General features: G+C 38.6%; 1 protein-coding gene across 1 annotated transcript in view; it reads right to left on the minus strand.

Annotated features, from left to right (window-relative positions):
- The window catches only part of LOC124271757 (vacuolar protein sorting-associated protein 35-like), a 114,088-nt gene that overhangs the window by 23,036 nt on the left and 76,165 nt on the right, over positions 1-14,887 (minus strand). The window contains exons 11-13 of the mRNA XM_046706923.1: positions 9,346-9,494; positions 5,345-5,552; positions 3,248-3,403 (exon numbers count right to left, since the gene is read on the minus strand). Coding sequence (XP_046562879.1) covers positions 3,248-3,403; positions 5,345-5,552; positions 9,346-9,494 — 513 coding nt within the window. The remainder of the gene's footprint in view (positions 1-3,247; positions 3,404-5,344; positions 5,553-9,345; positions 9,495-14,887) is intronic.

Below are 14,887 nucleotides of genomic sequence, written 5' to 3' on the forward strand. Positions count from 1 at the left end.
GCTTATAAGCGAGTAACATTTTCTATGTACCCCGCTGGGAATGCCGAACTCATTTGGTACTTCGTAGTAGTAATTCTTTATCTCGAATAACATTGAATCACGTATGATGTACGGAAATTACCGATGTTTTGCGAATGCAAATTGATGGAAGGGAGATAATTCTAAATTGTTTTTCTTGTCGTCTGGTACTCTATCCTATGATCCGATACCTGTGCTTCAAACAGTTCAAAATTACCATTGAGGTGTTCGGTAAGATAAATACGTTGTTCACTCAAGGGGGACATGGGCTGATGTACCCTTGATGTTTGTTTATGTTCCCTGAGCCAGAAGAATAATATCATACTGTTGGCAATAACAAACTGTTTCCAAAGTCCACACTGCTTTACCATTTATTGTCATGTAAAATCTTTCAAGCACACTGATTTTTCTCCCCAACGAGACATAAAATATGGTATGGCATATTCGATGAACCTCAACACAAATGTCAACTTGAACCTCAACACAAATGTCAACTTGAACACAAATGTCAACTTGAACCTCAACACAAATGTAAAAAACACAAATGTCAACTTGAACACAAATGTCAACTTGAACCTCAACACAAATGTCAACCTGAACCTCAACACAAATGTCAACCTGAACCTCAACACAAATGTACACTTGAACCTCAACACAAATGTCAACCTGAATCTCAAAACAAATGTCAACCTGAACCTCAACACAAATGTCAACCTGAACCTCAACACAAATGTCAACTTGAACCTCAACACAAATGTCAACCTGAACCTCAACACAAATGTCAACTTGAACCTCAACACAAATGTCAACCTGAATCTAAACACAAATGTCAACCTGAACCTCAACACAAATGTCAACCTGAACCTCAACACAAATGTCAACCTGAACCTCAACACAAATGTAAACTTGAACCTCAACACAAATGTCAACCTGAACCTCAACGAACCTCAACACAAATGTCAACCTGAACCTCAACACAAATGTACACTTGAACCTCAACACAAATGTCAACCTGAACCTCAACACAAATGTCAACTTGAACCTCAACACAAATGTCAACCTGAATCTCAACACAAATGTCAACCTGAACCTCAACACAAATGTCAACCTGAACCTCAACACAAATGTCAAACCTGAACCTTAACACAAATGTAAACCTGAACCTCAACACAAATGTCAACCTGAACCTCAACGAACCTCAACACAAATGTCAACCTGAACCTTAACGCAAATGTAAACTTGAACCTCAACACAAATGTCAACTTGAACCTCAACACAAATGTCAACCTGTCAAACACCCCAGTACTCCTTTGGGTTGGACAGCCCTTGCCACTGCCACTCAAACACCCCAGTACTCCTTTGGGTTGGACAGCCCTTGCCACTGCCACTCAAACACCCCAGTACTCCTTTGGGTTGGACAGCCCTTGCCACTGCCACTCAAACACCCCAGTACTCCTTTGGGTTGGACAGCCCTTGCCACTGCCACTCAAACACCCCAGTACTCCTTTGGGTTGGACAACCCTTGCCACTGCCACTCAAACACCCCAGTACTCCTTTGGGTTGGACAACCCTTGCCACTGCCACTCAAACACCCCAGTACTCCTTTGGGTTGGACAGCCCTTGCCACTGCCACTCAAACACCCCAGTACTCCTTTGGGTTGGACAGCCCTTGCCACTGCCACTCAAACACCCCAGTACTCCTTTGGGTTGGACAGCCCTTGCCACTGCCACTCAAACACCCCAGTACTCCTTTTGGTTGTACAGCCCTTGCCACTGCCACTCAAACACCCCAGTACTCCTTTGGGTTGGACAGCCCTTGCCACTGCCACTCAAACACCCCAGTACTCCTTTGGGTTGGACAGCCCTTGCCACTGCCACTCAAACACCCCAGTACTCCTTTGGGTTGGACAGCCCTTGCCACTGCCACTCAAACACCCCAGTACTCCTTTGGGTTGGACAGCCCTTGCCACTGCCACTCAAACACCCCAGTACTCCTTTGGGTTGGACAGCCCTTGCCACTGCCATTCAAACACCCCTGTACGATTTTAGTTACCGTATATTACCGTAGATAAGCCAAATTTTGAGGACCCAAAAAAGCAGTCTGTAGAAGGGGGTCAGCTTATCTATGGGTTATGCTTTCGTCAAAAATTTTCCAAGGGTAAGAAAACAACATTGTATCATTTCGCGTGAACAAACAACAGAAGACGACTTTGTCAGTAAAGACATCAAATTTGCAATTAAACATCACTAGACAAGATTATTTACCTTTTAAGTACTAAGCTGTTTTTGCTGGGCATTGTATTATTTGCAGGGAATAAGATTACCGTGTGTATTTGAGCCGGAAATAGCAATGAGCTGTGCACACATTTCCCTGCGATCAAGTTCAAACATGCACAATAATATAACGGGATGAATTCAGACGCAGTCATCAGTAAAAGTATAATACAGAATACTATACCTAAAGAAATATATCCTAACATTGTGTAATTTTAATTACAGGTTTTGCTCTATAAATGTAAAATAAATATAATCAATACTAACGTTATACGGACCCTCATGAACGTGGTAAGCGGAAGTTGTACGCACATGGAATGGGGTAAAATAGCAAGCCATGATCGTCCAGCTACAATAAGTATGATATTTAGCAAAACAAAATATATAATCCATTTTCTGTCAACTGCACTTCATTTCGATGCGTGTGTAGACGCAATATGATTGTGAATCCTTTGAATAATGTGGACCAAAGTTATAATTATCGGTAACTGCAAGTTGTCTGTGATCTGTGTTTGCCGCGATTAGGACCCCATCACGGGGGATCGGCTTATGTATGAAACATTCCATTCTGACACTAATTTTAAGGGTCAAGTTTGGGGGTCAGCTTATCTATGGGGTCGGCTTATCTACGGTAATATACGGTAGCTCCCATTTAATCTGAGGAAAATCTGCACACATTTTCTCAAGTTTTCAGTTTTCCAGAGACAAATGGCTACTGTATACATTGGCCTGAACTGACACGGTTGCTTGATTAAAATGCAAATTGCAGCCTGAGTTCCTTCTGTATTCAGTTGTTTAACATGTATGGTGCCAGCTTTACCATGAAATCTGATGCCCTTTTTCCTTAATGTATACTTAATAACAACTTATTGCCAATCACCTTTTGTGTGGTTTAATGTGTGGATCTCACTGACATCAATTTGTATTAATACATAACAGATTCAGTCATACATACCAAAAATTGCTGATTTGGATCATCAGAGTCCAGCAAATGAATAAACCTGCCCATGAGGCCTTGTTCTTCAGCAAAGTCTTCAGGGTCATCTGGCTCCTCTGGCTGATCTGGCTGATCTTGGACCAAACAGTTGACAATGTTCAAAATAGCATCCACCTGAAAGAGAAGGTACACCATTTAATGGCCATAGTTTTAATATCCAGTTTCCAAATGCGAAAAAATGTTAGTCAGCAAAATATGCAATATCACACCAGAAATCAAACAATAGTCACCATTATGTATAATTCTAAAAAATCTAGTCTTTTCTATTAAATCATAGTCATAATTTCCTGTTTTGGTTGTAATTATTGTAATAGCTATGTGGCAAATAAAATAAAATATGTGCATGCACAAGGCAGCATCTAGTATCTACTAATATCATCTTGTCATTAGTATTTCACAATACTTCAAAGATTTAAATAAATAATGAAGATGAACACAAATCTGTAAAATTTGTGTTTACATTGTTACAGACCAGTACTTTACAGCAAATATATCAAATTCATAATCTATACTAATTTAGCCAAATTTTAGCTAAAGCCATAAGGAAAGCAGTCTTCCATGAAAGATGTGATAAGGATGCTTTCTCTACAGGTTCAAAAGGATCATGCAATAACCCTGATGCAAAAAATGAGGATATTTCTAAGATACAGTAAAATGTCTGCAATAACTGGTGCTGCTACACAGTCATTGGCTGTTCCAGGTGTGACTCTCCACTGCTGGAACTGGTTCCACTTGAAGCCACATAAAGCAGATATAGAGCAGATGTTGACTGACTGAGTAACAGCTGAGGAAACTCCTTCTGAAACTCCTGCTGAAGTGATGGGACACTGGATAGATTCCATACGTGGAAGTTCCTGCAGGTTTCTTGTTTCTGATGAGATGCATGAACATAACTGATGCACACAATGATCACTTCTCAACAGAGTAATTGGGACGCAAGATTCGCTGGCACAGAATGGGAATAAAAAACACAACTTTGAGGCATGCCAGGATCAGATAGGACAGGAGGGACACCTAGTTCCCCTAAGTCAACATGATTGTCAATGATCATCATGGCGTCTGCAATTACCATGACTGGAGTCCTGGAACACAATACCATGCCTGTTAACTGTCACGCATCCTGCGTGAGACTCATGCATTTTACCTCACTGTCATGCACTCACACATTACCTCTCTAAACTCACAAATAATTGAAGATTAAATTATTTTTTTTTAACAATGTAACAGACTATAATACCAAGAGAACATTGATGTAGATAAGATTTCCGCTTCCTCCAGTAAGTGTATTTAGTATTCAAGATGTCATGTGATTTTGATTTGACGGTAAAGGACATAGTTATTTACCTTGATCACATGCTGAAAATAATGAAATATTTGTTATTTTCCATATTTTTAAGTTTAGTTTTTGGCTCATAAAGTAGCACCAAATGACATAAAAATAATTAAATAACCTAAAACCCAAGTTTTTTTGGGTGGGGGCTTTGTCCCCCTACACTCCACCACCAGGGCATTGCCCTGGACCAATTGAACTCTTACCACACAACGGGCTATGAACGGGGCAAGGAGTGTCAATACACTCCAAGCAATCTCCATGCACTTCCTAAGGGGACAATAATTTCCCACCGAGGCTGAGCAAGTTTTTGCACCTAAGAGGGAACACCAAATGTGTTTACAGAGGGAAGACCAAATAAGAAGCTACATTGTTTTGTTATTTGACTGACTGACTGAGTTGAGTTTTTAGCAATATTCCATGATAACCAAATAAGAAGCTACATTGTTTTGAATTATTTGAAATATCTGCTTTTTAGTGGATCGCCCTTGTTATTTGAAATATCTGTTTAGTGGAGAACATATTTTCAGATATTGCCAACATAGACAGCCATTTATGACATTACACTAGTTATTAATCAAGTATGTAGTAGTGTCAATCAAATGATCACTCAAAAACCTTCAGTTGCCTCCAATTTGTGAAGGTGTGAATGAAATAGAATCAAATGTAAGTAGAGAGGGTTCTTCCTTACACACAATTTCTGCATCAAATGCTTTTGCACTCACATTTTCCTGCAGAGGTATTTTTATATCATTTTCCAGAGCATTGTTGATAATGTAGCAGCTCATTATCTTTCGACCTTTGAAGTCGAAGTACTCAAACATGGGTCCATAGTGTTGAAGCTCCAGCACTGTGAGCAGGTTGTTGTATGTGTCCACAGGAATCTTCATCAGCCTCATCAGCTCTTTTGACACTGGAGTTCCATGCTCTAGGCTACAACACACACAAGTTGTTGAGTTATTGATGTAAACTGCACATGCTGTGAAATAGAAACCTTATCACCTGCTCCTGAAAAGTCCCCCACACACAAGTACCCTCTAAGCCCTAAAAAAGTCCCCCATACACAATGTCATGCCCTCTGTAACTTATCAAAACGTCCCCCTAGACATGCACCCTCCCCCTCAGCACATTTCCCCGTGGCACACGTACCCTCTAACCTCTCAACACATTCCCCAAGACACATTCCCCAATGTCTAACTTCTCAGTACGTCCCCCTGACACATGTAATGTCTACCTTCTCAACACGTCCCCCCTGACACATGTAATGTCTAACTTCTCAGTACGTCCCCCCAGACACATGTAATGTCTAGCTTCTCAATATGTCCCCCCAGACACATGTAATGTCTAACTTCTCAATATGTCCCCCAGACACATGTAATGTCTAACTTCTCAATACGTCCCCCCAGACACATGTAATGTCTAACTTCTTCTCATGTAATGCGTCCCCCCATGTAATGTCTACACATGACACATATGTCTAGCTTCTCAATCGTCCCCAGACACATGTAATGTCTAACTTCTCAATATGTCCCCCAGACACATGTAATGTCTAGCTTCTCAATATGTCCCCCAGACACATGTAATGTCTACAACTTCTCAACACGTCCCCAGACACATGTAATGTCTAGCTTCTCAATATGTCCCCCAGACACATGTAATGTCTAACTTCTCAATCGTCCCCCAGACACATGCTTCTAACTTCTCAACACGTCCCCCCAGACACATGTAATGTCTGGCTTCTCAATATGTCCCCAGACACATGTAATGTCTAACTTCTCAATATGTCCCCAGACACATGTAATGTCTAACTTCTCAATCGTCCCCCAGACACATGTAATGTCTAACTTCTCAAGTCGTCCCCCCAGACACATGTAATGTCTAACTTCTCAATCGTCCCCCAGACACATGTATGTAATGTCTAACTTCTCAATATGTCGTCCCCCAGACACATGTAATGTCTAAGCTTCTCAATATGTCCCCCAGACACATGTAATGTCTAGCTCTCAATATGCCCCCAGACACATATGTCCCCCAGACACATGTAATGTCTAACTTCTCAACACGTCCCCCCAGACACATGTAATGTCTAACTTCTCAATACGTCCCCCAGACACATGTAATGTCTAATGTCTAGCTTCTCAATACGTCCCCCAGACACATGTAATGTCTACTTCTCAATCGTCCCCAGACACATGTAAACTTCTCAATATGTCTCTTCCCCCAGACACATGTAATGTCTAGCTTCTCTTCTCAATATGTCCCCCAAGACACATGTAATGTCTAACTTCTCAACACGTCCCCCCAGACACATGTAATGTCTAGCTTCTTCCAAGACACAATCGCTTCTCCCCCAGACACATGTAATGTCTAACTTCTCAACACGTCCCCCAGACACATGTAATGTCTAACTTCTCAATATGTCCCCCCAGACACATGTAATGTCTAACTTCTCAATATGTCCCCCCAGACACATGTAATGTCTAACTTCTCAATATGTCCCCCAGACACATGTAATGTCTAACTTCTCAATATGTCCCCCCAGACACATGTAATGTCTAACTTCTCAATACGTCCCCCAGACACATGTAATGTCTAACTTCTCAATACGTCCCCCAGACACATGTAATGTCTACGTCCCCCCAGACAGACACATGTAATGTCTAGCTTCTCAATCGTCCCCCAGACACATGTAATGTCTAACTTCTCAATATGTCCCCCCAGACACATGTAATGTCTAACTTCTCAATCGTCCCCAGACACATGTAATGTCTAACTTCTCAATATGTCCCCCCCAGACACATGTAATGTCTAACTTCTCAATATGTCCCCCAGACACATGTAATGTCTAACTTCTCAACCACGTCCCCCAGACACATGTAATGTCTAAGCTTCTCAATATGTCCCCCAGACACATGTAATGTCCCCAGAACTTCTCAATCTCAACCGTCCCCCAGACACATGTAATGTCTGCTTCTCATGTCCCCCAGACACTTCTTCGTCCCCCCAGACACATGTAATGTCTAACTTCTCCACGTCCCCAGACACACATGTAATGTCTAACTTCTCAATACGTCCCCCAGACACATGTAATGTCTAACTTCTCAATATGTCCCCCAGACACATGTAATGTCTAACTTCTCAATACGTCCCCCAGACACATGTAATGTCTAACTTCTCAATATGTCCCCCCAGACACATGTAATGTCTAACTTCTCAATACGTCCCCCAGACACATGTAATGTCTAACTTCTCAACACGTCCCCCAGACACATGTAATGTCTAACTTCTCCCAGACACATGTAATGTCTAACTTCTCAATCCAAGGCACATGCATGCTCTAACCTTTCAACACATCCCCTAAGGCACATGCATGCTCTAATCTCTCAACACATCCCCTAAGGCACATGCATGCTCTGACCCCTTAACACGTCCCCAAGGCACATGTATACTCTAACCCCTCAACACGTGCCCCCCAGACACATGTAATTTCACAGTTTGAAAAGTATTTTATATTATTGTCCAACCTATTCAAATTACAGAATGTGAACGTCCGGATTTCACACAAAGCTACCCTTCTAGTGACTTTGGTATCACAAAAATCACCACCCACAAATCATATTAGTGAAAGTAACAGGTAAAGCCTGAATCTTGTTTTGTAATTCATTGCAATAATGATTCAATTGTACACTGCAATACCCCCCACAATATATTACATGTGTTCTTTCAACTGTAATTGTTTATGAACCTGAATGAAAGCCTTCCCCAGCCCTTCACACTGTGGACAACCTTGTATTTTCTGGAAAGTTGCAATGTCACAATGGATAAAGTAATAGACACATTATATACAGGAAAGCTGATCACAAATACTTTTGCTCATTCATTTCATACAATTTTTCCTTTCAATTTGACTTGTCAGTTGTGCTCACTTGTATAAGTGAGTGAGTTTTGTTTTATGCCGTTTTAGCAATATTTCAGCAATATCCCGACAGGCTCTCTTGTATAAACTTCATGAAGAAATGCATGATTTGAAAAAAGGCAATGTACTGGTATTTTCAAAACATATTGTAATATGTCCTCACTAGTATTTCACATCATGATAGACTGGTAATACCACACATCTCTAGGTAGCAATACACACAATGTCGCGTGAGCGCATCTAACAACAACCACTGTGACTCAAAGGAACAGCAACAAAACAGAGTAAGGTACAAAAAATTAATGACCTTACAGTGGATTGCAGCATAATTAAGAAATAAAAACTATGCCATGTCAGCTTTGCATAAATTGTTTGAAATCTAATTGAATGACAAGGCTAATTTTTGAACAAGTACCTAGAAGAGTCATGCTAATGGCTGTGATCTATAAGCTGTTGTGGCTATATATAAGACATGTTATGTTGTTGCTGCTGCAATATGTTACACAGGAGAAACATTCCATGCGGAAAATCCTGTGTATGACTAATGTTACTCATTGACGGTGATTCTGCATCAACAAATTGCATGTCAGGTTGTAATTCTGTCCATTATCTTGGCAGAACACAGGATCTCATAAATGGAATTTATATCGAGTCAACAAACACTTACCCAGTATTCACCTGAAATGTTACAACAAAAAATAACAGCCTTGTAATTCATAGAACTTTGATGTCTTAAATGTTCGTCCAACTTCTCAGTGTCTGTCAAAGACAAAAACATGTGGGCATCATATGAAAATGATTATGACTCACTGATCCAAGTTGAGCCTGTGGAAAATCTCTTCTGTTGTCTCCAAGACCTTGTCCACATAGTCTACCTTGTCTGGATAGCATTTAAGTGCCAAGTTGATCAGAGCAACTTGCAAAGCTACAATGTCTTCAGGCGGCATTTCAGGACGATTCTGGAATAAAGTAATTTCAGTGAAAACAAAATGGCGAAAGACTTACATGAAAAACAAGCATGAAGTCGTTCCTTGTCACAATGACATGGCCAGTTTTGCGCAAGGCAACAGCATCAATGTTTATTGGAACTGTTAGAAACAGAACCACCTCAACGTCTTATTTTTCCTAAATAATTTATCACATACTGTGTCCAAGTTCCCTTGTCAAGTGGAATACATTTCTACGAGGTAATTATGGCAACAGTTATCACAATGTTTTAATGACATGAAAGCATGGTCAATAACAACAGAGTGTCATTCTGGAAATTATTCATGATATACAAACTGTTCAAACACTAACTTTTGAAAGATTTCGTAATTGAAATGAAAATAGCTGCACAAACAATCAAGCTATGGAAATCGCTATTTTGCCGTCACCATATTGTCGAGTCATAACTCGCTAGGTCAATGAAATTGAAGAATGTCGTAGACCTAAATAAAACGACCAATCAGTGGTAATCAAAACATAAATCAACTGATAAGCACGTGGTACATTTCTTTACCAGTTGCAAACTATCTTGAAATTAGCAAAATTCAGATTGTAATTAAAATGACTGTTCATTGTACATATCCTTGTATTATGGGTTTTCAGATGCTCAAAAAAGATTTGGGATTTTCTCGAATAATTACATGAACAGCAGAACATCATACAAACATAAAAAGGATAATTTTTTGCCGTCACTTGAGTACTTAGGATGTTTGTTGTGAAGCAACACCCCCCGTTATAGAGCTGGTAAACACCGCCATCCGAAAACGTATGATGCCAGAAAACACATAACAAAACCATCTTCATAGATTTTATTTCACTGGATTAAATTTAGTCCCACTTTGATTCATTAAAATTGTTCAACATCTGTGAAAACCTCTGTGAAATGGCATCACCTTATTCTATACACGTACCACTTCTGCTCAGGCCTAAAATAAAATGTTGTGGTTCTGATTATCCGACTGACCCTTGCATTCTGGTGCCGACCCTATTTTTCTTTCAGCGGAATGAATAAAATAAACTTTCAGATACCATTGTTATTTCCCGGTGTAACAGGCCAAACTTTCCCCCTGGCCAAACCTTCCACGGGGAAACTTTGGCAAAGGACAAACTTTCCCTGGGGAAACTTTGGCATAGGACAAACTTTCCACCCCTAGGCTTAATCTTCCCTGGGGAAAGTTTGTCCTAGGCCAAACTTTCCCCACCCTTGAACCAACTTTAAAGGCTACTAGTTTCCCATCCTTGTTCATATATCAAAAGGGGGAGATTCTGGCCCAGCTAGGCTATTTCTTCCCTAACCTTGTTTTCATGTTATGTTCATCTTGAAAAAGTCAGAAATGAAAAACAAGACATAGCTATTCACGTGAACACATTGATAAGATATTCATGTTGATGTCAAGTTCCATTAACAATTTACAGGTCATCTTCATCTTCATATATAACATGTACATGGTTCACAATTTGTTTTCTCAAATCATGTTTGACCCAACACAATTCCCTAATTCCAAATTATTAAACATCATTTAATATTACAAAATTTATCTTTACTTTATTATATATTATATCCTTTCTTTTGTTTTATATTATGATTTACATATTTTTATATTTCAATAATTTACTTATCCCCACTTATTCCAAATTGGCTGATCTCAAAATCATTACTATATTTGAAACTTTAACTAAATACCCAGTTTTTACTTGGATGTCCATATCCATTCAAAATTTTATTTCCTCACTCATGGCTTTAAATATGGCATCCATGTCGGTGACATCAACTTAACAGTTGGAAGCAGATGTAAACATCAACACAACAACAACCCAACACAATATCTGTATCAAATGCTGTATCATCCAGATGTAAACATCAACACAACAACAACCCAACACAATATCTGTATCAAATGCTGTATCATCTATCATTCCACTATATTGCAAGTCCATTCTTGCCTCTGACTTGGGTGTACTGATTTGAATGCACGGCATGTTTGAACGGCATATATCTCTTTATCCATCCTGCTTCTGGCTCCATTCCTATGAAAACACATTGCATTAGTTCTTCATCTGTCAAATCATGTCACCTTAAGATGTAAATCATTCAAGTATACCCCTTAACAAATCTTGTCTTTTGAATTTAGAATAAGGCAGTATTGTGGAATGATAGATGATACAGCATTTAATTAATTAATTAGTGAATTTATAAAGCGCTAAAATACTCCAGGCACTAAGTGTCTGCTCTTAGCGCTAATATCATTTGATATAGATATCGTGTTGGGTTGTTGTTGTGTTGATTTTTACGTCTGCTTTATGTCGCCTATGTGGATGCCATATTTAAAACCATGTGTGAGGGAATAAAATTTTGAATGAATATGGGCATCCAAGTAAAAACTGGGTATTTAGTAAAAAATTGGAATATAGTAATGATTTTGAGATAAGCCATTTTGGAAGAAGTGGGGATAAGTAAATTACTGAAACATAAAAATAAGTAAATGATAATATAAAACAATAGTAATGATATGATATATAATAAAGTAAAGAAAAATTTGGTAATATTAAATTATTTTTAATATTTTGGAATTAGGGAATTGTGTTGGGTCAAACATGATTATTTTTACCAGTGGTTGTTTATATTTTAGTACTCATGTCACAGAGATACATATTGATACAAAACTGTTTTCTTTAATTTTCTGTTAAGCTAAAGGGTCCACTGCATACATTTTTGTACTTGTCCTAGCAGGTTGCACCTGGTGCGAGTAACTTTGTAATCTCAATTAGTTCTAGCTCATGATTATTTGATCATTATTGATATATAGGAAGATAAATGATGCAAAAGATTCATGCTTTGTTTCATGACAACATCTGCATCATTAACTGTATATACATGCTCTCACATACTTTTGACACTTTGCTTTTATTCTTGCTTGCTTTTCTTTTTAATCTCACCTTATATAAGGCTATTGAAACAAAATGTGAACCATGTACATGTTATGTATGAAGATGAAAATGAAGATGACCTGAAAATTGTTAATGGAACTTGACATTAACATGAAAATCTTATCAATGTGCTCATGTGAATAGCTATGTCTTGTTCTTGTTTCTGACTTTTTCAAGACGGACATTAACATGAAAACAAGGTTGAGAAGAAATAGCCTAGCTGGGCCAGAATCTCCCCCTTTCGATATAAGAACAAAGGTGGGAAAGAAGTAGCCTTTAAAGTTGATTCAAGGGAGGGGAAAGATTAAGCCTAGGGGTGGAAATTTTGACCTAGGACAAAGTTTCCTCGGGGGGAGATTTGGCCAGGGGGAAAGTTTGGCCTGTTACACCAGCACCAACAGACATTGGTCATTCTGATAGAGGAAGTTGATATAATGGCTGCAAGTTTAACTGAATAAACAATTATACGTTGATTATTAGTTTGTACTAGTTTGTACTTTACTTCTAAAAAAGAAATATGTAAAAACAAATATATTAAAATTCCTACCTACCATATATTACCGTAGATAAGCCAACCCCATAGATATGCCGACCCCAAAACTTGACCCTTAAAATTAGTGTCAGAATGGAATGTTTCATACATAAGCCGACCCCCGTGATGGGGTCCTAATCGCGGCAAACACAGATCACAGACAACTTGCAGTTACCGATAATTATAACTTTGACAGAAAATGGATGAAAATTGAAGTTGACAGAAAATGGATAACATATTTTGTTTCGCTAAATATCATACTTATTGTAGCTGGACGATCACATGTCAACAAACTGGCTTGCTTATTTTACCCCATTCCATGTGCGTACAACTTCTGCTTACCGTTCATGAGGGTACGTTTTTCACTCCAACTGCGATAGCCAATTTCACATCATATTATCAACAATCACGAACTGATTACCGTTTCGTTTTCCATGGACTGCTAGTTTACAGTAACATCGGTAAAAATGTGTGAATTTAAATGGCTTGCATATTTTACCCCATTCGGTATGTGCGTACAACTTCCGCTTACCACGTTCATGAGGGTCCGTATAACCTTAGTGTTGATTATATATATTTTACATTTACAGTGTCTAATTTACTTTTCAGATGAAGTGAGCCCTGGGCCCATGGTTAATTAAACTAGTGGGACATTTACCATTGTAGGTGGGTCACCAGAAAAATCAAGGGCGACAATGCATTCACTCTACAATTTTAATGAATTTGTCATTCAATTAGCTGTTCAGTTGCATCAATTAAAGTGTTAATTTAAACACTGTTGCTTTGGCCATAAAAGTTATTATCTTCTAACTCAGTCTGTTTTAATTTTGAGTTAGTAAAAATAGAAAACAGTTACAGTCACTTTGGTAATACTGGGCACTGGGTAAATTGTTTCACATCTTTTGAAACAGTTTTCTCTGTTTCACTCCATTCATTAAGACTGTCCTCAAAATTGAAATCCTGAATTCTTGAACCTTTGTTTTCAACTAAAACCTCTCTCACAGTCTGATGTGTGGATAGGTGCTGTGAGTGCAACTGAAGCAAGAATCAGTAGATTAGGAAAGTCTTGAGAGTGGTAGCTGTGTATCAAACTCCACAGATTCTGCATGTTATCTCTTGGATAACCTGAGTTAACAACTACCTTCTTCAGTTTCCCCCATTCCACCCGGGCATCAGCAGCATCAATGATTGCTTTCACATGTACTTCAGTCCCATTAACAACCCGTGATTTATCACTCCCAAAGTGTTCCAATAGCTTCTCTAATTTCAGATTTCCCCACATTTCAAGTTCATCACTGGTGAGAAATGAAACTGAATGCATACCAAGCATACCAAAGGCATTTTTATATTCTATTGGTTTTGGAATTACATGGAATACACAATATGTCGAATCACCTACGTTATTCATACAATCCTTAACGACAAGATTAAAAGATATGTATATTCAAACATGGAGTGAAAGGATATCCTTATCAAATAAGTGCATGTATTAAACATTGTTTAAAAATGCCATAGTTCTTGAGTCATATCTATCCTGTGTTAATGTTAAAAAGTTTAGAATAGCACTGGCACGATTCAGATGCTCTTCTCATGATTTGTTGATTGAAAGAGGCAGATATATGAATGTAAAAAGAGAAAATAGAATATGTACACTTTGTAATTTAAACGAAATAGAAGATGAATTACATTTTCTCCTAATATGTCCATTTTATGACCGGTTGCGAACAAAATATATTAAAAGATATTACTATGTCCATCCAAATGTGATAAAATTCTCCTCATTGTTAAGTAGTAAAAATCCAGTTCTTCTACAAAATATTTCAATGTTCATTTACTATGCTGTGATTACCCGATCTAAATTCCTCTCAAATGTAACATAACTTTATGTACTATAGGCCTGTGGCC

The sequence above is a fragment of the Haliotis rubra genome, unplaced genomic scaffold, assembly GCF_003918875.1.
Source record: "Haliotis rubra isolate DU_JTF1 unplaced genomic scaffold, ASM391887v1 Scf163, whole genome shotgun sequence".
In the NCBI taxonomy this organism is placed as follows: domain Eukaryota; kingdom Metazoa; phylum Mollusca; class Gastropoda; order Lepetellida; family Haliotidae; genus Haliotis; species Haliotis rubra.